Source organism: Vicugna pacos, chromosome 16, assembly GCF_048564905.1.
Source record: "Vicugna pacos chromosome 16, VicPac4, whole genome shotgun sequence".
NCBI classification, from domain to species: Eukaryota; Metazoa; Chordata; class Mammalia; order Artiodactyla; family Camelidae; genus Vicugna; species Vicugna pacos.
The window spans coordinates 33135676-33156837 of record NC_133002.1 but is presented as its reverse complement, the minus strand read 5'-3'; the positions used below and the strand labels follow the sequence as shown (position 1 = coordinate 33156837).

The window sequence follows — 21162 nt, the reverse complement described above, 5'->3', positions numbered from 1 at the left end:
TATCAGTCTGTTTCTTCTAGAAAGTTTATTGAAAAAAATCAACCCCTGCACAAATACTTGGACACTCTTCTATTTTTATTTTCTTTATAGAAAAGTATATGTTTTATTTTTTCATATTGATTAGTGTATTAAGCTAGTTTCTCATTGCTGCCGCAATTGAATTAGTCAGCTATTGCTGCATAAAAAGTGACCGCAAACTTCCATAACAATAACAAGTGTTTATTTCTTGGTCACTTGCCTGCAGGTCAGTTGGGTTTGGCTGTTTAAGTCTGGCCTTGTCTTCTGGTTATGGGTTAGTTTTGGACTTCCTTCTAAATTAGAGTTGCCAGATTGACAAATACACATACACATCCCTCAGTTAAATTTGAATTTCAAGTTAACAACAAATAAATTTTTAGTACAACTATACCTAAGTATGCATGGGGCATGCTTACATAAAAAATTATTTGTCATTTATCTGAGATTCCAGTTTAATGAAGTATGTTGTATTTTAGCTGGCAGCCCTACTTTTTGACAGCACAGCACAAAGGAACAATTCCAATCATGCAAACACATTTCAAGTCTTTGCTTGAGTTATGTCCTATAACATCCCATTGGCCAAAGCAAGTCATATGGTTGCAAACTGTGAAGTGGGAGAAGGGGAGATGATACTTCTCTAGGAGGGGTAGGAGGGAGAAAGAGGAAATACTAGTGAATAATGATCTAATCTACCAGAGTGGCAAATCCATCATTTTGATACTCTTTGTTGTAAAACTTGGATAAAGACTTTTAGAAATTCCAGTTAGGTTACATCCGCTGAGTCTTCACTTAAGTGGGTAACTTTCGCTTCACTTACTCTTCTCTTCCTGGTCAATCAAGAAATGTCATTGATTAAACAGGGACTGCTTGATTTCTCTATAAGAAATTCATATTGTCTGCCGCATATTAGTTTATATTTGATTAGGGATTCAAATGAAAAAAAATCTCCGGGGACTATCACCGATTGTATGAAAAACAAATTCTCTATTCAGAACTGAAAGCTTATCATTTAAGTGAGTTTGGAATCCAATTCTGGACTTCTCTGCAGAGTTGGAATCCCAAGCTGAGAATGTCGTTTGTCTCAGTCCAGAAAAACCCCTGGGACTCCCAGTAGTAGCAAACTCAAAACCATCATGAGGGTGAACCAGTGGAGGTCCATTTCCTCATGTAATTTGTCATTATTAATCATGAGTTAATATTCTTCAGGAATTGTTTTTATCACAGGACCTTCATGTTCTTTGCATGTGGAAGTATCCTTGTGATTTTATTTTTGTTAACCAACTAGTTATTGCTCTCAGTTACATCTGAACAGTAGGGCTTCAACTCCTATTAGTTTGGTATGATGACAAATATGACTTTGCTCCCCTCCTTCATCCATGAAACCACATGGTTCATCTTGTTGATGGTGAAAATGGCAGCTCCCAAAGCCTTGCAGAGATACTCCTTAGTGAAATCACTTTTTTGGCTCAGGAAGGGGATGGAGGGCACTGGAGAGTAATTATTCCATTCCATTAAAATATCAGATTTGGCAGCAGATGATTGGAGAATTTGTCCAATTTCAGCCCATCCTCCTAAATCAAAGAGATGTTCTGGGTCCTCTGTCTTTTGAGACCAAGCCAATCACGCTGAAGTCTTTTGCTCCAGAGTCTTTTTTAGTTTCTTCTGCAAAGTTTCACTAGTCTTAGTCTTTTGATTAATAAGAAGCAAAAAAGAGGGCACTTTCTGCCCCTCAACATTTTTACCTTTATTTTTTAGTTAAAAAACCTTTTCCCCCACCATATGTAATCTCAGGTGTGTAGGGGTCATACATATAGTCTCTTTTGTTAATAAGTTCTTACTGTCCATGAGCAGCTGATGTTCACCTGGGGCCAGTCTGCAATCTGGAGGTTCTCATTTTCTTTATTTCTTGTCTCTTAAATAGAAAGAGCTGTCACTGTCTGCACCCCCACCTCTGCCAATAACTGTGGACAAAATTTGCTCATTGTCGTTCATAGAGGTGAGGATCCAGCTCACCTGTGTGCGTTAATGCTCTTACTTAGTATTCAGATAAGTGCAAGGCAGGAAGGAAGGGATCCTCAGGACTGACATTGGCTTAGCTGAGCTTCCTCACACTGGCCAGCAGTATGTTGTAGCTCTTTCCATCAAGAGGTAGATTCTGTTTCTCCACTCTTTGTGTCTGGTTTGGCCTTATGACTCGCTTTCACCAACAGAACATGGTGGAAATGGTGTTGTACAAGTTCTCAAATCTAAGCCTCAAGAGGCCTTGAAGTGTCCCCTTTTCCCTCTTGGAACAGTTCTACTGTCATACAGAGAAACCAGTAGAGCCTGCCAGAGAATGAGAGGCCATGCAGAGAAGAACCAAGGTACCCCAGCTGACAAGCAACACCAGCTACCAGACATGTAAATGAGGCCATCTTGGACCAAATTTTAGCCTCAGTTGACCAAGGCCTGAGACCAAGGCAGTGGCTTTAGTGAGAACAGGAAAGATCATTAGATTGCCTGGTCAATGCCCAGAATTGTGAGAAACAACTAGCTGTTATGTTTGAAACTATTAAGTTTTGCAGTGGTTCATTACTGCAACACTAGACAACTGAGACAATCTTTACGTATTCAGTTTATTCATACATGTGAACAATTGCCTTTGTGGAGAATGTAGTCTGAGTGTCCCCTTCACAAGAACTCCCGCTAGTTAAGCTCTTCACTCTGGAAGTAGCCAGTATAGAAAATATTTTCATGGTTGAGCATGTGTGATGCTATGATATTGCTTTAACTTTTAGTTAAATTTTTTGTTTGAATATTTTAAATTATTTATTTTTTAATTTTTATACAATTTTAAAGGTTATTTTTCATTTACAGTTATTACAAAATATTGACTGTATTCCTCATCTTGTACAATACATCCTTGAGCCTATCTTACACCCAGTAGTTTGTACCTCCCATTTCTCCATCCCTTTATTACCCCTCCCCCCCTCCACTGGTAACCACTAGTTTGTTGTCTGTATCTGTGAGTCTGCTTCTTTTATGTTATATTCACTAGTTTGCTGTATTTTTTAGATTCCACATATAAGCAATATCATGCAGTGTTTATCTTTCTCTGACATATTTCATTTAGCATAATGTCCTCCAAGTCCATCCATGTTGCTGCAAATGGCAACATTTCATTCTTTTTATGGCTGAATAGTATTCCACTGTGTATATATACTGCATTTTCTTTATCCATTCATTTATTGATGGACACTTAGATTGTTTCCATGTCTTGGCAATTGTAAATAATGCTGCTATGAACATTGGGGTGCATGTATCTTTTCAAATTAAAGTTTTGGGTTTTTTTGGATATATACCCAGGAGTGGATTGCTGGGTCATACGGTAGTTCTATTTTTAGTTTTTTGGGAAACTTCCATCTGTTTTCCACAGTGGCTGCACCAATTTACATTTCCACCAGCAGCACACAAGTGTTCCCTTTTCTCCACATCCTTGCCAACATTTGTTATTTGTAACTTTATGATAGTTTTGCTTGAATATTTTTATAGATAGTTATAAAAATTATCTTGAAAAATAATTTCTGATACTAACTAAAGCTGTTGCAAGTCCACAAGTCAGGGGTTAAGAAGTTTTGACATTGCTTGCTCACCATGTAGATTTCAATCTCCTATGTAGAATTCAATATCAGTGTGCCACAGAGTCAGCATGCACCTCAGCTGAGAACTACTCAAAACTACAAATTAATTTAAATTTAAGAAATCTTTAAAAAGGAAAATAAGTTTTGAAATTCCAGCCTCCCAGCTTCCCTGGGTCAGTATATGTTAGAGTGGTAAGTAAGGAGTTGTTTGAATTATGAGGAAAATCCTGAGAGACCACACTCAAAGACATACCACGCCATCCAAATGAGGCATATTTCCTTAAAAATAGAGTGAAATATTAACTCATCGAGTTGTGTTCACTAAACATGTATAACTTTTTCCATGTCAGTCATACCTCAGTGCAGTTGTTTTTAAAAAAATTCTTTGAAATATGCATTTCTACTCAACAGAACTCAGTGAGCATACAACCCACCTTGTGATTCTGATTTGGAAACCTTGTTTATCGAGTAAAAAGAATTACGTACATTAAATTCTTGACAGTTTTTTCTTCTTTCTTTGACACACGTTCCACACTCAGAAATTTGGTTTTACCTTTTTTTCCAAAATGAAACCAGTGGTATTAAAGGGTGTAATGTGTTTTAATTAAGAGCTAAAGAAATGAATTAACTCTGTCCTAATTAACTCTATCGGATATTAAGTCACATGCACGTGTACATACACATACATGCTACTTTTGTTCTAGGCTCTTAAATTATCTATGTTTGATATAGTATTTCTTGTGAAACTGATTTCAACATGCGTTATTCTCCCTGTATCTTCATGTAAAATATAATTGCCTAGGTACCAAGTAAAATAATCATGAAAACAATGCCAATGAATTCTTATGTGCAGAAAAGTTTATTGGAAAGCAGAGAAGCAACAAAACATAAGAAATTCACTCTAGGAGAAAATACAGGGTATAACTGGACCCCGGTCTGAGGGTGTCAAGTGAGTGCCACTCAGGGGCTGCAGATAATGACCATTAATCTAGAGCCCCAAAGTGATCAGGAAGAAGGAGAACGTTAGAGGATTGGGATGATTTCTTACCTGGTGGATTGCAAATTAACTTCTATTTGGTGCGGATATTGAAAGGAAAGGATAGCAAGGGAGAGAGTTTAAAGTGAACCAGAATGTGCTCCTAGAGTCAGTGGGATAGTAATGGACTCATTGGAATCATGGGTCCAAGCCACTGAATGTGTTAGCCAGGCTCCATGTATCCTAAGGGTCAGCACAGTAGGAGGGTCTACATCTGTGAGAACAGAGCAAACAGAGATGGTGGTCACGGGGCATCAGCAGCAAGAGGAGGCACAGCACGTGGGGCGGGGGCAGGTGGAGATGACACAGGTGGGGCGATAGCAAGTGGTGTGGCAGGAGACCTGGCCACAGACTGGGTGCAGGCAACAGCAGGTGCGGCAGCAGCTGGAGCCACAGGAGCTGGAACCACAGCAGGAGGGGCGGCAGCAGGTGGGCTGGCAACACTCAGACTGGCAGCACTGGGGTCTGCAGCAACTGGACTCACAGCAGCTGCGGCGGCAGCAGGTGGGCTGGCAGCACACAGACTGGCAGCACTGGGGTCTGCAGCAGCTGGACTCACAGCATCTGGGGTGGCAACAGGTGGGCTGGCAGCTGGAGATGCAGCATCTGGGGCGGCAGCAGCTGGACTCACAGCATCTGGGGCGGCAGCAGATGGGCTGGCAGCTGGAGATGCAGCATCTGGGGCAGCAGCAGCTGGACTCACAGCACCTGGGGCGGCAGCAGGTGGTCCTGCAGCAGGTGGTCTGGCAGCAGCTGGGGCGGCAGCAGCTGGAGATACAGCAAGCAGGTTGACAGCAGGTGGGCTGGCAGCACAAGGACTGGCAGCACTGGGGGCGGCAGCAGCTGGACTCACAGCACCTGGGGCGGTAGCAGGTGGTCCTGCAGCAGGTGGTCTGGCAGCAGCTGGGGCGGCAGCAGGTCTCCTGGCAGAGGCCTTGGCTACAGCCCTCCTCAGAACAGACGAAGCCACAGCAGGAGCTGACCATGGTGTCAGAGGGTGGAGGTTCTGGGTGGGTTTCCAGGAGAGTGAGGTTCTTGAGTCTAGGAGTCTTCTTGGCCCACAGCTCCCTTTATATCCTGCTGAAGAGCTGCTGTCAGTGCGTCATTATTTCCTCATCATTATTTACCCTACTGGAAAACGTATTTAATTACATGATTGTGTGTTTCTAGTTAAGTACTCCAAAATGGAGAAAATAACACATTTCCTTTTCCTGGTGTGTTTCTGGGTTTCCAATGGAAAGACTTGTCACATTTCTTCCTTAGTGGGTGTCACCATTGTTCCTGGTGGGTGCAGTGTCTTCCAAAGCGCTTGTCACATGACTCTGATATTTTGTTTTTGAATGTGACATTCTCTCCAATTACTGCTCCCTAAGTAGCATGGAGAACAGTTCATTCAATGCTCATGTGTCTTGCTGTCAAAGTGGAGGGGAACGTGCTGGTCAGGTGAGATGCTGGAAAGGAATTAGAAAGAAAGACCCATTTGGGAGGAGGGTGTCCCACCTGTCATGAGGATGACTATGATCCTGTGTGGGCATCTGGGATGGTCAGGGAGGTAGCTGGACCCCAAGGAAGTTTCAAACTCTGTTTCTGATCTTATTCCACCATCTTGAGCTAAGGCACTTAGCGGTGACTCACTGCTTTTAAATAGTAAAAACACACGTTTGCTGTATGTCTTCCAGGGTGAGCATTGAGTAGGAAGTTTTGATTTATCTTTTAGTTGTCAAACTTGTACAATGGATATTTCATTACAGAAGCATTCATTATATATAAACAATATTTAGAATTATCAAGCCTTCAATAATACGTATTCAAGATACTCGGTTGGGTACTAAGAAAACATAATAGATAAATCCTCATCTTTTTCCTGTGGATACTTGAGTAAGACATATGCATAGGAAACAGTTTGACAACAATCAAAAGAATGACAATTATTTTAATTGAATAACTAAAATAAAAATTTATAGTATGTGGAGAAGTTCCATACACCTTCAGTAAAAGTGAGGAAATAATAACGTCTACCATCTGTGAAGTATTCACTAGATACCAGGCATTGTGTTGAATATCGTATATTTGTTTTTAATCTTTAATGCAACTTATAAAGTAGTGTGTATTCTTATCACCCTTTTAGTGGAATAGGCAAAAGACACAAGAGAAGTTACAAGGGGGAAAAAAGCTTGTGCAAGATGAAATAGTAGGTACACTTGTCTTTGTCTTAGGACAGCTGAGGAAGGAGTGAAGAATAAAACTTGCAAGTCCTTGCTGAAGTTATTTCATCTCCCTGGAATGTTTCTTCTTTCTTGGCATCTCTGCAAACTCCTGTTCCTCTGTCAGAAACCCAGCTTTTCCCTCAATGCTTCCTCCTCAGTGATAAACTACCCCCTTCATATATAATTCTCCCCTGCAATGTGCTCCTAATTAAGCACACTCTGTGGCACCACAGTTATTTTCTTCTGCCATGCGCCCAGTTGCAATGCTGATCCCCTGAAGTTATGAGCTATGAAGTTTAATTTTGTTACCAGGGTGTTCAGCACAGGGCTGGGATAGAACACGTTAGTGATAAATGTTGAATGAATGAAGGCTTTTTGATGACGTAATGGCATGGAATGGTCCTCCAAGACTACGTATCTTTTGACTGATGGAGAAAAGATGGTGAAACATTCCAAACAAAGGGATCATGGTTACATTTGGGGAAAACCACATTTGTTTATGTGGCATGCAACGTGTCACCTGATAAAACATATTTGTGGAAGTTAAGATTTGATATACAGAATAAGACTTGTTTACAGGTAACCACAGATGCCTATAATAACACAGAAACAAGAGAGAAGGAGGTAAATACCAAATGGTAGCACTAGTTCTGCTTCACCTGAAGTCTTCCCAGTTCTGCTCTTGTTGTGAGAAATAACCACCATTACTGGTTTACTATCAATCAGCTAAAAATATTTGCTGAATATCTATTGTCTTTCCTTGAATTTCACTCATAGTAGACCCTGAGACAAAGACGTGAGTGCAAGTAGTTTACTTAGAGGGTAATTCTGGGAAGCAGAAGTGAAGAAGTGGGAAAGTAGTGCAGGAGAGAAAGAAAAAACCCAAGAGTTCATGTTAATGATGGGGTTACCAACCTGGTGACTGGGGAATGAATCTGGGGACATGCCTGAGGCTGGAGGCAGTTAGCTGGCATTTTCTATGCCTAAAAAACCCCATAGACTCAGCTGAATTCTAGTGTTAATAGTGAAGTTGGACATAAGGCAGACTTAGAAAATCGATAGATTTCGTATACACTTACCAATATTCCTCCATAAAATGTAATGGAAGAATGTTTTCACAATTCTCAATAATAAACATGAAAAATACCAAAAAAAATCTGTCAAACAGTGTACTTGCCGTATATTGGGGGGACATATTAACATTTCCTGAAGGACAAAAAATAATATTTGAATAAATCAGAACAAAAAATGTACAACTAAAGCCGGGTTTGTGAATAAATACGTAAATGTGATTTAAATGCATTTAATAGGGATGTATCTCCATTTGTAACAATGGGTCTTGAATGGGATTGGCTAAGACTAGTGAAGGGAAACTCACTTTTGATCACATTCTTTTCTGTTATTTAAATTTTTAAAAAGCATGTTTGTGTAGAGTGATATAAAAATCCTTAGAAAAGAGTAAATATAATTTATATAAATTCAACAGTTTTCTCTTTAGACTCAGTTACATGTGTTTTCTGCTATCATGTTTATAGTCTTATTTATCATGCAAGATTAAAACTACATTTCACTCAATTCTTCCAGCTCTCACATTAGGTATTGTGAATTCCAGATTGCTTTTAGAGACAGTTTGAGTTCCTTAGGAAGCAAGTACAAAGATGGAGATTAGCATACAGGAGGTTTTTTGAGGAGTACTTTTGGGATTAACACTTCTAGAAGTGAAGGGTAGGGAGCAGGATTGGACACTGGGAGAAATCAAGCTGGAATGGAGTTTCAGTGGAAGTCACAACATGGCACTGGAAAGGGGGCATGGCCTTGGCCAAAAAAATCAGTCTCTACCAATACCTAGGAACTTTTACCAGGTCTGCATCATTCATTCACATCACCTACCAGGCCCTGAGGTGGTTCCTCTATAAGGCAGAATAAACCTTCTACTGAAGCTCTGGCCATCAGAATAAAGCAGAACTACTGTGTATATGGAGAAAAGATTCATTGCATATGACTCTAAGTAGAAAATACATAGACTTTGCTAAACTATCTATTGACTGCTATGTAGGTCGGGAAAAAAAAACAACCCTGAAGTACAGTGTTTTAAAACGTTACGAATTGTGTTCAATCTTTCTAACACTTTACCGCTGTTATTATATTCATGAATGATCTGTGACTTCATTTTCGCCCGTTTTCCCCTAAAGATTAGAAAATGGTTAGTTAATTTGCATACTTTCCAGACAAAACTCGGCAGTGATCAATGTCATTTGACCTCTATTAGAGGTTGATTAATCTATGCTACTTGACAGGTGAAGGCAAAATACAATGAGTTTAGACCCAAATATGAAAGGTTTTTAAAGAAGAGAGTAACAATCACATTACATTTTTAATGCCAGTAGAGAGAAGTTTATTTGGTACATGAACATAATCAGATATAGGAAAATCTTTGCAAAAGAGTACACCGAAAGACGTCATTGGAATTCCATGTGGAGGGGTTAAAATCTGTGGCCCTGTAAGTGATGGAGACCAATTCCTTAATCATGAAGAATGGATGTCCTGAAGACAAAGGGAGGGATGTTGAGGGAATTTAATTTACAAGGAGATTATGAATGAATTCATTTAGAAGGGAGAGAGTATAGACAGAAGTTAGAATATGGGCCCAGTAGGGGTTTGTTTATGAGAGTCAAGAGATCAATTATCTTGAGCACTCCACATTTTTAGAGAGGAGGGTCTGCATTTGTAGGGAGAAGAGAAAGGAGGAAGTAGTGTGTCCAAAGCAGAGATTCAGAAGCAAGAGGAGGCACAGCACGTGGGGCGGGGGCAGGTGGAGATGACACAGGTGGGGCGATAGCAAGTGGTGTGGCAGGAGACCTGGCCACAGACTGGGCGCAGGCAACAGCAGGTGCGGCAGCAGCTGGAGCCACAGGAGCTGGAACCACAGCAGGAGGGGCGGCAGCAGGTGGGCTGGCAACACTCAGACTGGCAGCACTGGGGTCTGCAGCAACTGGACTCACAGCAGCTGCGGCGGCAGCAGGTGGGCTGGCAGCACACAGACTGGCAGCACTGGGGTCTGCAGCAGCTGGACTCACAGCATCTGGGGTGGCAACAGGTGGGCTGGCAGCTGGAGATGCAGCATCTGGGGCGGCAGCAGCTGGACTCACAGCATCTGGGGCGGCAGCAGATGGGCTGGCAGCTGGAGATGCAGCATCTGGGGCGGCAGCAGCTGGACTCACAGCACCTGGGGCGGCAGCAGGTGGTCCTGCAGCAGGTGGTCTGGCAGCAGCTGGGGCGGCAGCAGCTGGAGATACAGCAAGCAGGTTGACAGCAGGTGGGCTGGCAGCACAAGGACTGGCAGCACTGGGGGCGGCAGCAGCTGGACTCACAGCACCTGGGGCGGTAGCAGGTGGTCCTGCAGCAGGTGGTCTGGCAGCAGCTGGGGCGGCAGCAGGTCTCCTGGCAGAGGCCTTGGCTACAGCCCTCCTCAGAACAGACGAAGCCACAGCAGGAGCTGACCATGGTGTCAGAGGGTGGAGGTTCTGGGTGGGTTTCCAGGAGAGTGAGGTTCTTGAGTCTAGGAGTCTTCTTGGCCCACAGCTCCCTTTATATCCTGCTGAAGAGCTGCTGTCAGTGCGTCATTATTTCCTCATCATTATTTACCCTACTGGAAAACGTATTTAATTACATGATTGTGTGTTTCTAGTTAAGTACTCCAAAATGGAGAAAATAACACATTTCCTTTTCCTGGTGTGTTTCTGGGTTTCCAATGGAAAGACTTGTCACATTTCTTCCTTAGTGGGTGTCACCATTGTTCCTGGTGGGTGCAGTGTCTTCCAAAGCGCTTGTCACATGACTCTGATATTTTGTTTTTGAATGTGACATTCTCTCCAATTACTGCTCCCTAAGTAGCATGGAGAACAGTTCATTCAATGCTCATGTGTCTTGCTGTCAAAGTGGAGGGGAACGTGCTGGTCAGGTGAGATGCTGGAAAGGAATTAGAAAGAAAGACCCATTTGGGAGGAGGGTGTCCCACCTGTCATGAGGATGACTATGATCCTGTGTGGGCATCTGGGATGGTCAGGGAGGTAGCTGGACCCCAAGGAAGTTTCAAACTCTGTTTCTGATCTTATTCCACCATCTTGAGCTAAGGCACTTAGCGGTGACTCACTGCTTTTAAATAGTAAAAACACACGTTTGCTGTATGTCTTCCAGGGTGAGCATTGAGTAGGAAGTTTTGATTTATCTTTTAGTTGTCAAACTTGTACAATGGATATTTCATTACAGAAGCATTCATTATATATAAACAATATTTAGAATTATCAAGCCTTCAATAATACGTATTCAAGATACTCGGTTGGGTACTAAGAAAACATAATAGATAAATCCTCATCTTTTTCCTGTGGATACTTGAGTAAGACATATGCATAGGAAACAGTTTGACAACAATCAAAAGAATGACAATTATTTTAATTGAATAACTAAAATAAAAATTTATAGTATGTGGAGAAGTTCCATACACCTTCAGTAAAAGTGAGGAAATAATAACGTCTACCATCTGTGAAGTATTCACTAGATACCAGGCATTGTGTTGAATATCGTATATTTGTTTTTAATCTTTAATGCAACTTATAAAGTAGTGTGTATTCTTATCACCCTTTTAGTGGAATAGGCAAAAGACACAAGAGAAGTTACAAGGGGGAAAAAAGCTTGTGCAAGATGAAATAGTAGGTACACTTGTCTTTGTCTTAGGACAGCTGAGGAAGGAGTGAAGAATAAAACTTGCAAGTCCTTGCTGAAGTTATTTCATCTCCCTGGAATGTTTCTTCTTTCTTGGCATCTCTGCAAACTCCTGTTCCTCTGTCAGAAACCCAGCTTTTCCCTCAATGCTTCCTCCTCAGTGATAAACTACCCCCTTCATATATAATTCTCCCCTGCAATGTGCTCCTAATTAAGCACACTCTGTGGCACCACAGTTATTTTCTTCTGCCATGCGCCCAGTTGCAATGCTGATCCCCTGAAGTTATGAGCTATGAAGTTTAATTTTGTTACCAGGGTGTTCAGCACAGGGCTGGGATAGAACACGTTAGTGATAAATGTTGAATGAATGAAGGCTTTTTGATGACGTAATGGCATGGAATGGTCCTCCAAGACTACGTATCTTTTGACTGATGGAGAAAAGATGGTGAAACATTCCAAACAAAGGGATCATGGTTACATTTGGGGAAAACCACATTTGTTTATGTGGCATGCAACGTGTCACCTGATAAAACATATTTGTGGAAGTTAAGATTTGATATACAGAATAAGACTTGTTTACAGGTAACCACAGATGCCTATAATAACACAGAAACAAGAGAGAAGGAGGTAAATACCAAATGGTAGCACTAGTTCTGCTTCACCTGAAGTCTTCCCAGTTCTGCTCTTGTTGTGAGAAATAACCACCATTACTGGTTTACTATCAATCAGCTAAAAATATTTGCTGAATATCTATTGTCTTTCCTTGAATTTCACTCATAGTAGACCCTGAGACAAAGACGTGAGTGCAAGTAGTTTACTTAGAGGGTAATTCTGGGAAGCAGAAGTGAAGAAGTGGGAAAGTAGTGCAGGAGAGAAAGAAAAAACCCAAGAGTTCATGTTAATGATGGGGTTACCAACCTGGTGACTGGGGAATGAATCTGGGGACATGCCTGAGGCTGGAGGCAGTTAGCTGGCATTTTCTATGCCTAAAAAACCCCATAGACTCAGCTGAATTCTAGTGTTAATAGTGAAGTTGGACATAAGGCAGACTTAGAAAATCGATAGATTTCGTATACACTTACCAATATTCCTCCATAAAATGTAATGGAAGAATGTTTTCACAATTCTCAATAATAAACATGAAAAATACCAAAAAAAATCTGTCAAACAGTGTACTTGCCGTATATTGGGGGGACATATTAACATTTCCTGAAGGACAAAAAATAATATTTGAATAAATCAGAACAAAAAATGTACAACTAAAGCCGGGTTTGTGAATAAATACGTAAATGTGATTTAAATGCATTTAATAGGGATGTATCTCCATTTGTAACAATGGGTCTTGAATGGGATTGGCTAAGACTAGTGAAGGGAAACTCACTTTTGATCACATTCTTTTCTGTTATTTAAATTTTTAAAAAGCATGTTTGTGTAGAGTGATATAAAAATCCTTAGAAAAGAGTAAATATAATTTATATAAATTCAACAGTTTTCTCTTTAGACTCAGTTACATGTGTTTTCTGCTATCATGTTTATAGTCTTATTTATCATGCAAGATTAAAACTACATTTCACTCAATTCTTCCAGCTCTCACATTAGGTATTGTGAATTCCAGATTGCTTTTAGAGACAGTTTGAGTTCCTTAGGAAGCAAGTACAAAGATGGAGATTAGCATACAGGAGGTTTTTTGAGGAGTACTTTTGGGATTAACACTTCTAGAAGTGAAGGGTAGGGAGCAGGATTGGACACTGGGAGAAATCAAGCTGGAATGGAGTTTCAGTGGAAGTCACAACATGGCACTGGAAAGGGGGCATGGCCTTGGCCAAAAAAATCAGTCTCTACCAATACCTAGGAACTTTTACCAGGTCTGCATCATTCATTCACATCACCTACCAGGCCCTGAGGTGGTTCCTCTATAAGGCAGAATAAACCTTCTACTGAAGCTCTGGCCATCAGAATAAAGCAGAACTACTGTGTATATGGAGAAAAGATTCATTGCATATGACTCTAAGTAGAAAATACATAGACTTTGCTAAACTATCTATTGACTGCTATGTAGGTCGGGAAAAAAAAACAACCCTGAAGTACAGTGTTTTAAAACGTTACGAATTGTGTTCAATCTTTCTAACACTTTACCGCTGTTATTATATTCATGAATGATCTGTGACTTCATTTTCGCCCGTTTTCCCCTAAAGATTAGAAAATGGTTAGTTAATTTGCATACTTTCCAGACAAAACTCGGCAGTGATCAATGTCATTTGACCTCTATTAGAGGTTGATTAATCTATGCTACTTGACAGGTGAAGGCAAAATACAATGAGTTTAGACCCAAATATGAAAGGTTTTTAAAGAAGAGAGTAACAATCACATTACATTTTTAATGCCAGTAGAGAGAAGTTTATTTGGTACATGAACATAATCAGATATAGGAAAATCTTTGCAAAAGAGTACACCGAAAGACGTCATTGGAATTCCATGTGGAGGGGTTAAAATCTGTGGCCCTGTAAGTGATGGAGACCAATTCCTTAATCATGAAGAATGGATGTCCTGAAGACAAAGGGAGGGATGTTGAGGGAATTTAATTTACAAGGAGATTATGAATGAATTCATTTAGAAGGGAGAGAGTATAGACAGAAGTTAGAATATGGGCCCAGTAGGGGTTTGTTTATGAGAGTCAAGAGATCAATTATCTTGAGCACTCCACATTTTTAGAGAGGAGGGTCTGCATTTGTAGGGAGAAGAGAAAGGAGGAAGTAGTGTGTCCAAAGCAGAGATTCAGAAGCAAGAGGAGGCACAGCACGTGGGGCGGGGGCAGGTGGAGATGACACAGGTGGGGCGATAGCAAGTGGTGTGGCAGGAGACCTGGCCACAGACTGGGCGCAGGCAACAGCAGGTGCGGCAGCAGCTGGAGCCACAGGAGCTGGAACCACAGCAGGAGGGGCGGCAGCAGGTGGGCTGGCAACACTCAGACTGGCAGCACTGGGGTCTGCAGCAACTGGACTCACAGCAGCTGCGGCGGCAGCAGGTGGGCTGGCAGCACACAGACTGGCAGCACTGGGGTCTGCAGCAGCTGGACTCACAGCATCTGGGGCGGCAACAGGTGGGCTGGCAGCTGGAGATGCAGCATCTGGGGCGGCAGCAGCTGGACTCACAGCACCTTGGGCGGTAGCAGGTGGTCCTGCAGCAGGTTGTTTGGCAGCAGCTGGGGCGGCAGCAGGTCTCCTGGCAGAGTCCTTGGCCACAGTCCTCCTCAGAACAGATGGAGCCACAGCAGGAGCTGACCATGGTGTCAATGGAAGGATTGGGGTTCCACGAGTGGGTTTCCACGGAAGTGCTTTCTTGAGTCTGAATGTCTCCTTACACCTGTCCCCTTTTATACTGTGAAGTTAGCTGACGTTACCATAAGCAACTCCGTTTCCTTGTTGTTTTTCCTACTGGGCTTCCATTAATATTACTAAGTTGATAACTGTCTTTATCATGCTAATTACACCAATATCTAAGAAAAGCATCATTTCCTTTTTCTAGTGTTATGATTCACTAAATCTTCTAAAACCACGTGAAACTATTTTAATGTTTCTTCCTCTCTAGTGTGTCTTCTAAGTTGGAAATGTCATGTGATATTCCATTATTCAGGTTTTACATGTGTCATTTTTTTTTCCTTTTTTGTGTATGACTCCATGACAATCCTTTGAGAGTGGCTATCACCATGCCAAATCTCTTTTTATGTCAAAGTGGGGAAAATGCATACTACTGACAGGTGGAATGTTGATAAGGAAGTAGGAGGAAAGACTCATCATTGGGTTCTGTGTACAATGTGGGGAGACTGTGATTTGGATTGAGGCTTGTTGACAGTGTGCTTTTGTACAATGAGGGGAGACTGGATGTGTTTTCTGGATGATTAGAGAATCAGGGGTTACAAAGGATGGTCCAATCTCACTGTGATGCCAACCCCAAGAGTTAGCTATTAGTTTTTCCTTTAGGGTGGTAAGAACCATGTACACAGATGAACTTATACCCCCAGGAATCTTCTCCACACAGTATATGCTAAAGGTGAGTGTGTTGGACCTGTCTTTTGATAAGCCGACAGATCAATGGATTTTGTACTATATAGAAGTTTTTATTCCAAGCATCTCTTTCTGGTACTGTTTCAGTAATTTTAATTAATTCATATCCAAAACGAGCATTATGTACTTAAGTCCTCTGTGCTCTCAGTGGAAAATGAGATAATGTAGATGGCTACTATGTGTGAGTGCTGGCCACGTGCCCGATACTCTGCTGAATGATCTCTAGTCGCTGTCTTGATTGTCTTCTGATGGAAGCCATGAGGTCCTTGCTGTGCTCCAACAGCTCACATGGAAGTTAATTATGGTTGTTAAATCCTATAACAGTCTACGACGTGTCGACAGTGCTTACTCCACACCTTTCATTGTGCTGTTGTAAGTCCTTAGAAAATCCTTTCACTCACATCAACTCTGCAACGTATTTTTCGTTTAAGTTCCAGCTCAGAAGCCTCCTCCTTTCCTATGGTTTTCCCTGACATACTTCAAAAACAGACAAACAAACTTCATCTTCTCCTCCTTTCTGCCTGATATCAATCACATCTGGAACACTCCGACCTTCACATCCGACTACAACCTGTCTCGTTCCAACTGTAAACCCCTGAGATGAACACTTGAACGCTGTCAGTTTTTCTTTTTATGTCTAGGAATCAACTTTTGAATTTAGATTTTGTTTTGTGGTTATGCAAAGTACTTATGGTTCCAAGAGAAGTTCTACAAAGTCAGATTCCTACTCAAGGAAGTCATGTTCCTATTCCTGTTCCTTTCATGCGTTTCCTTGCTCCCTCATGCAGCCTTCTTCTTGTACTTTAGTGTTTTCCTCCTCATTGCTATTTTAAATATAATTTTTTTGCATATTTGTGTCTATGTTTCTTAAATAGTTGTCTACCATACACACTTGGCTCCAACTTCCTTGTTCTCGCTCAACAAGTTATCCCAGAGATTCCTTCACCATAGTGTGTTTGATATTCTTGATTCCATCCTCAGCCACAAAGTAGTCCATCTGTGGACAGAATGTAATTTCTTTAGCGTATTACATGTATTAGTGTGGGCAATTGATCAATATGCTTGACTTGAGTTATCTAGTGTTTATTGTATACAATAGAGAGAGTGATATCTATAACATAATGTATAGTTATGGATGTAATATCATGAATAGTGATATATACATATGGTGAATTATGTATTTTATATTATGTATATTTTAAATATATACATCTCTATTTCTATGTCTTCATCTAATCTTTTACTATTTGTTAAATTTTCTTTCTTTCTCACTCTCTTAATGTGTCTCCCTATTTAAGAAGGCTTGTATTTTGTACTAATTGTTACCATTGTATAAATATGTTTGTATAATACCCTAGGAGCCCAAATGTTTGGCTACTCAGTTATTTCTCTACTTTCAAAAATACTAAAATTACCTAATTATTTCTTCATCCAGCACTGCCTTAGAATCAAACTTGGAACTCTTAGTCAATCCCCATTGGCAACTGGCAAAATTTTTCTACCTTACATAATCTGTCTCTTTTCCCTCCATTTTTTGGTAATTTTACTATGTCTACATATAAATGGAATTGCCTTTATTTAAATTTAATTGTGTAATTATTGGCAGCTAGTATATAAAATACAATTAGTTTATGTACACTGACCTTATGTCTTGTGCAACTTCACTTCTTAGTGTCAGGAATTTCTGGTAGTGGGGAAGCCCAACTATAGTTTAGTTCTCCCCCCAAGTAAATAACTGATGATGTATCTCCATTCTACTCCTTATCACTGAGCCTGCCCCTCTAGCTGCCTCTCCAAACTAGGCAGCTTTAGTGGGACACTGGGGTTAAAGGGTAAAACTGTCATCATTAGTAAAACTGTCCTTTTGATTACTGTGTCCCCATTTGTATCACAGCTACCTGTCTCTGAACGGGGTTCCTAAAGCTAATCTTATTCATATAAAAAGCACAGAGAAAAATACTGTGCACAAGCCAGGGGGACAAATGTATAGAAAAATATTTAAGACATCAAAGGGTGATTTTTCTAGAGAAACGCCATAGAGAATCAGCTCCATTACTGCCCAGCGTCCTTGTGTGTTGTTTCCCCCAGTCACCCTTGTGCCTTTTGCAGTGTTTCCCACATAATAAATGCTCAAAAAATACTTTTTAAATGCGTGAACGAAATGATTGGCATCTGGAAAGATCAATGAAAGCAGACTCAACTTTTCAGTGACAAGGCATTGGCTCACATTTCCCCATAGAAACAATTGACAGGAGCACAGTTCTACTCACAGATGTGGTCAGGCTGTCTGCAGTTTGCTAACTTCCACCAAACCTTGCCTTATCAGGACCTGCTTCACTCATCTAGGTCACCTGTGTGTCCTTTGAGTATATATGTTTTTGAAACTTTCCCATCAGAAGGGGCAGCAGTGGGCTCACTTGGTTTGCAAGTCTGAATATAAACTTGCAGACTGTGATTAACAGCACATTGCCACCTATGGTAGCTGCCGTGATGCATGAACCATACACTGGGTTCTTTTTCCTTTTATGTACATGGAGTCCACCAAATTTCTACTTTTCCCTTTTTTGTTCTTTTCTTAGGTCACATAGGTAGTGTTGGATGGTCTGCCCATGGAATTGGGAGGCACCTAGGAAAGAATCAGGCAGTGAATAATGAAATCTTGCATTGAGAAGTGACAAGACCATGTTGTGTGTCCTGCAGGTGTAGGTCACATACACTTGTCTAGGACCTGAAGACAAAATCTTAAAGGAATGCAAATCACACTGAATTTCTTTAATGCAGGGAAAGATGACTTTATTTTAGCACAGAAATAGACTAGGTTACAGAAAAGTCCTATAAAAAGGAAGTTAGCAGGATGATTTACGATGGTCAGGTGGGAGGGTAAAATCTGTTACTATAGAAGTGCTCCCGGCCATACCCATCTTCTTCAGTAGCATGGCCGGCTTCCTCACTGGCATCACACGAAGCCCAATTCATATGGCAACATCAACCCCATTCCATGTGTCCTAAGAGTCAGCACAGTAGGTGGGTCTATATCTGTGGAGTCGGAGGGTAACAGAGACGATGGCCACAGGGCATTAGCAGCAAGAGGAGGCACAGCACATGGGGCGGGGGCAGGTGGAGATGACACAGGTGGGGCGATAGCAAGTGGTGTGGCAGGAGACCTGGCCACAGACTGGGTGCAGAAGCAGCAGGGGCAGCAGCAGCAGCTGGAGATGCAGCAAGAGGGTGGCAGCAGCTGGAACCAGAGTTGCTGGAGCATCAGCAAGCTTGGGGCTGGCAGCTGGAGATGCAACATCTGGGGCGGCAGCAGCTGGACTCACAGCACCTGGGGCGGCAGCAGATGGGCTGGCAGCTGGAGATGCAACATCTGGGGCGGCAGCAGCTGGACTCACAGCACCTGGGGCGGCAGCAGATGGGCTGGCAGCACACAGACTGGCAGCACTGGGGTCTGCAGCAGCTGGACTCACAGCACCTGGGGCGGCAGCAGGTGGGCTGGCAGCACACAGACTGGCAGCACTGGGGTCTGCAGCAGCTGGACTCACAGCACCTGGGGCGGCAGCAGGTGGGCTGGCAGCACACAGACTGGCAGCACTGGGGGCGGCAGCAGCTGGACTCAAAGCACCTTGGGCGGTAGCAGGTGGTCCTGCAGCAGGTGGTCTGGCAGCAGCTGGGGCGGCAGCAGGTGGGCTGGCAGCACTCAGACTGGCAGCAGCTGGACTCACAGCACCTGGGGCGGCAGCAGATGGGCTCGCAGCACACAGACTGGCAGCACTGGGGGCGGCAGCAGCTGGACTCACAGCACCTTGGGCGGTAGCAGGTGGTCCTGCAGCAGGTGGTCTGGCAGCAGCTGGGGCGGCAGCAGGTCTCCTGGCAGAGGCCTTGGCCACAGCCCTCCTCAGAACAGACAGAGCCACAGCAGGAGCTGACCATGGTGTTAATGCAAGGATTGGGGTTCCACGAGAGGGTTTCCACAGGGGTGGTTTCTTGAGTCTGAATGTCTCCTTACACCTGTCCCCTTTTATTCTGTGAGGTTCTCTGACGTTACCATGATCAACCCCGTTTCCTTGTTGTTTTTCCTACTTGGCAATCAATTAATATTACTAAGTTGATAATTGTCTTTATCATGTTAATTACACTGACATCTAAGAATAGCATCATTTCCTTTTTCTAGTGTTACGATTCACTGAATCTTCTTAAACTATGTGAAAACATTTTCATGTTTCTTCCTCCTAATATGTCTTCCAAGTTGGAAATATCATGTGATATTCCATTATTCAGGTTTTAAACGTGTCATTTTTTTCCTTCTTTGTGTATGACTCCATGACAATCCTTTGAGAGTGGCTATCACCATGCCAAATCTCTTTTTATGTCAAAGTGGGGAAAATGCATACTACTGACAGGTGGAATGTTGATAAGGAAGTAGGAGGAAAGACTCATCATTGGGTTCTGTGTACAATGTGGGGAGACTGTGATTTGGATTGAGGCTTGTTGACAGTGTGCTTTTGTACAATGAGGGGAGACTGGATGTGTTTCCTGGATGATTAGAGAATCAGGGGTTACAAAGGATGGTCCAATCTCACTGTGATGCCAACCCCAAGAGTTAGCTATTAGTTTTTCCTTTAGGGTGGTAAGAACCATGTACACAGATGAACTTATACCCCCAGGAATCTTCTCCACACAGTATATGCTAAAGGTGAGTGTGTTGGACCTGTCTTTTGATAAGCTGACAGATCAATGGATTTTGTACTATATAGAAGTTTTTATTCCAAGCATCTCTTTCTGGTACTGTTTCAGTAATTTTAATTAATTCATATCCAAAACGAGCATTATGTACTTAAGTCCTCTGTGCTCTCAGTGGAAAATGAGATAATGTAGATGGCTACTATGTGTGAGTGCTGGCCACGTGCCCGATACTCTGCTGAATGATCTCTAGTCGCTGTCTTGATTGTCTTCTGATGGAAGCCATGAGGTCCTTGCTGTGCTCCAACAGCTCACATGGAAGTTAATTATGGTTGTTAAATCCTATAACAGTCTACGACGTGTCGACAGTACTTACTCCACACCTTTCATTGTGCTGTTGTAAGTCCTTAGAGAATCCTTTCACTCACATCTACTCTGCAACGTATTTTTCGTTTAAGTTCCAGCTCAGAAGCCTCCTCCTTTCCTATGGTTTTCCCTGGCATACTTCAAAAACAGACAAACAAACTTCATCTTCTCCTCCTTTCTGCCTGATATCAATCACATCTGGAACACTCCGACCTTCACATCCGACTACAACCTGTCTCGTTCCAACTGTAAACCCCTGAGATGAACACTTGAACGCTGTCAGTTTTTCTTTTTATGTCTAGGAATCAACTTTTGAATTTAGATTTTGTTTTGTGGTTATGCAAAGTACTTATGGTTCCAAGAGAAGTTCTACAAAGTCAGATTCCTACTCAAGGAAGTCATGTTCCTATTCCTGTTCCTTTCATGCGTTTCCTTGCTCCCTCATG

The 21162-nt window shown here is 42.0% G+C and overlaps 3 protein-coding genes across 8 annotated transcripts; all 3 read right to left on the bottom strand.

Moving 5' to 3' along the window:
• Positions 1–4478: 4478 nt before the first annotated feature.
• LOC140685422 (uncharacterized) lies at positions 4479–5741 on the bottom strand. The gene has a single exon (XM_072938669.1). The coding sequence runs from the start codon at positions 5658–5660 to the stop codon at positions 4929–4931; it is 732 nt and encodes a 243-aa protein (XP_072794770.1). The 5' UTR covers positions 5661–5741; the 3' UTR covers positions 4479–4928.
• A 3506-nt stretch (positions 5742–9247) lies between these two features.
• Positions 9248–10465, bottom strand: LOC140686078 (uncharacterized). Its single transcript, XM_072938668.1, has one exon. The coding sequence runs from the start codon at positions 10383–10385 to the stop codon at positions 9654–9656; it is 732 nt and encodes a 243-aa protein (XP_072794769.1). The 5' UTR covers positions 10386–10465; the 3' UTR covers positions 9248–9653.
• A 7969-nt stretch (positions 10466–18434) lies between these two features.
• Positions 18435–19690, bottom strand: LOC140686088 (uncharacterized). 6 transcript variants are annotated; one of them, XM_072938732.1, is made up of 2 exons: positions 18947–19690; positions 18435–18855 (listed from the first exon to the last, which is right to left on the bottom strand). In XM_072938732.1, exons 1-2 carry the CDS (start codon positions 19598–19600, stop codon positions 18745–18747), a joined length of 765 nt encoding a protein of 254 aa, XP_072794833.1. In that variant the 5' UTR covers positions 19601–19690; the 3' UTR covers positions 18435–18744. The 6 variants fall into 6 exon arrangements, with proteins under 6 accessions (XP_072794833.1, XP_072794832.1, XP_072794828.1 ...); XM_072938731.1 differs by having other exon boundaries at positions 18435–18853; positions 19062–19687; XM_072938727.1 differs by having other exon boundaries at positions 18793–18995; positions 19068–19686.
• Positions 19691–21162: the final 1472 nt, after the last annotated feature.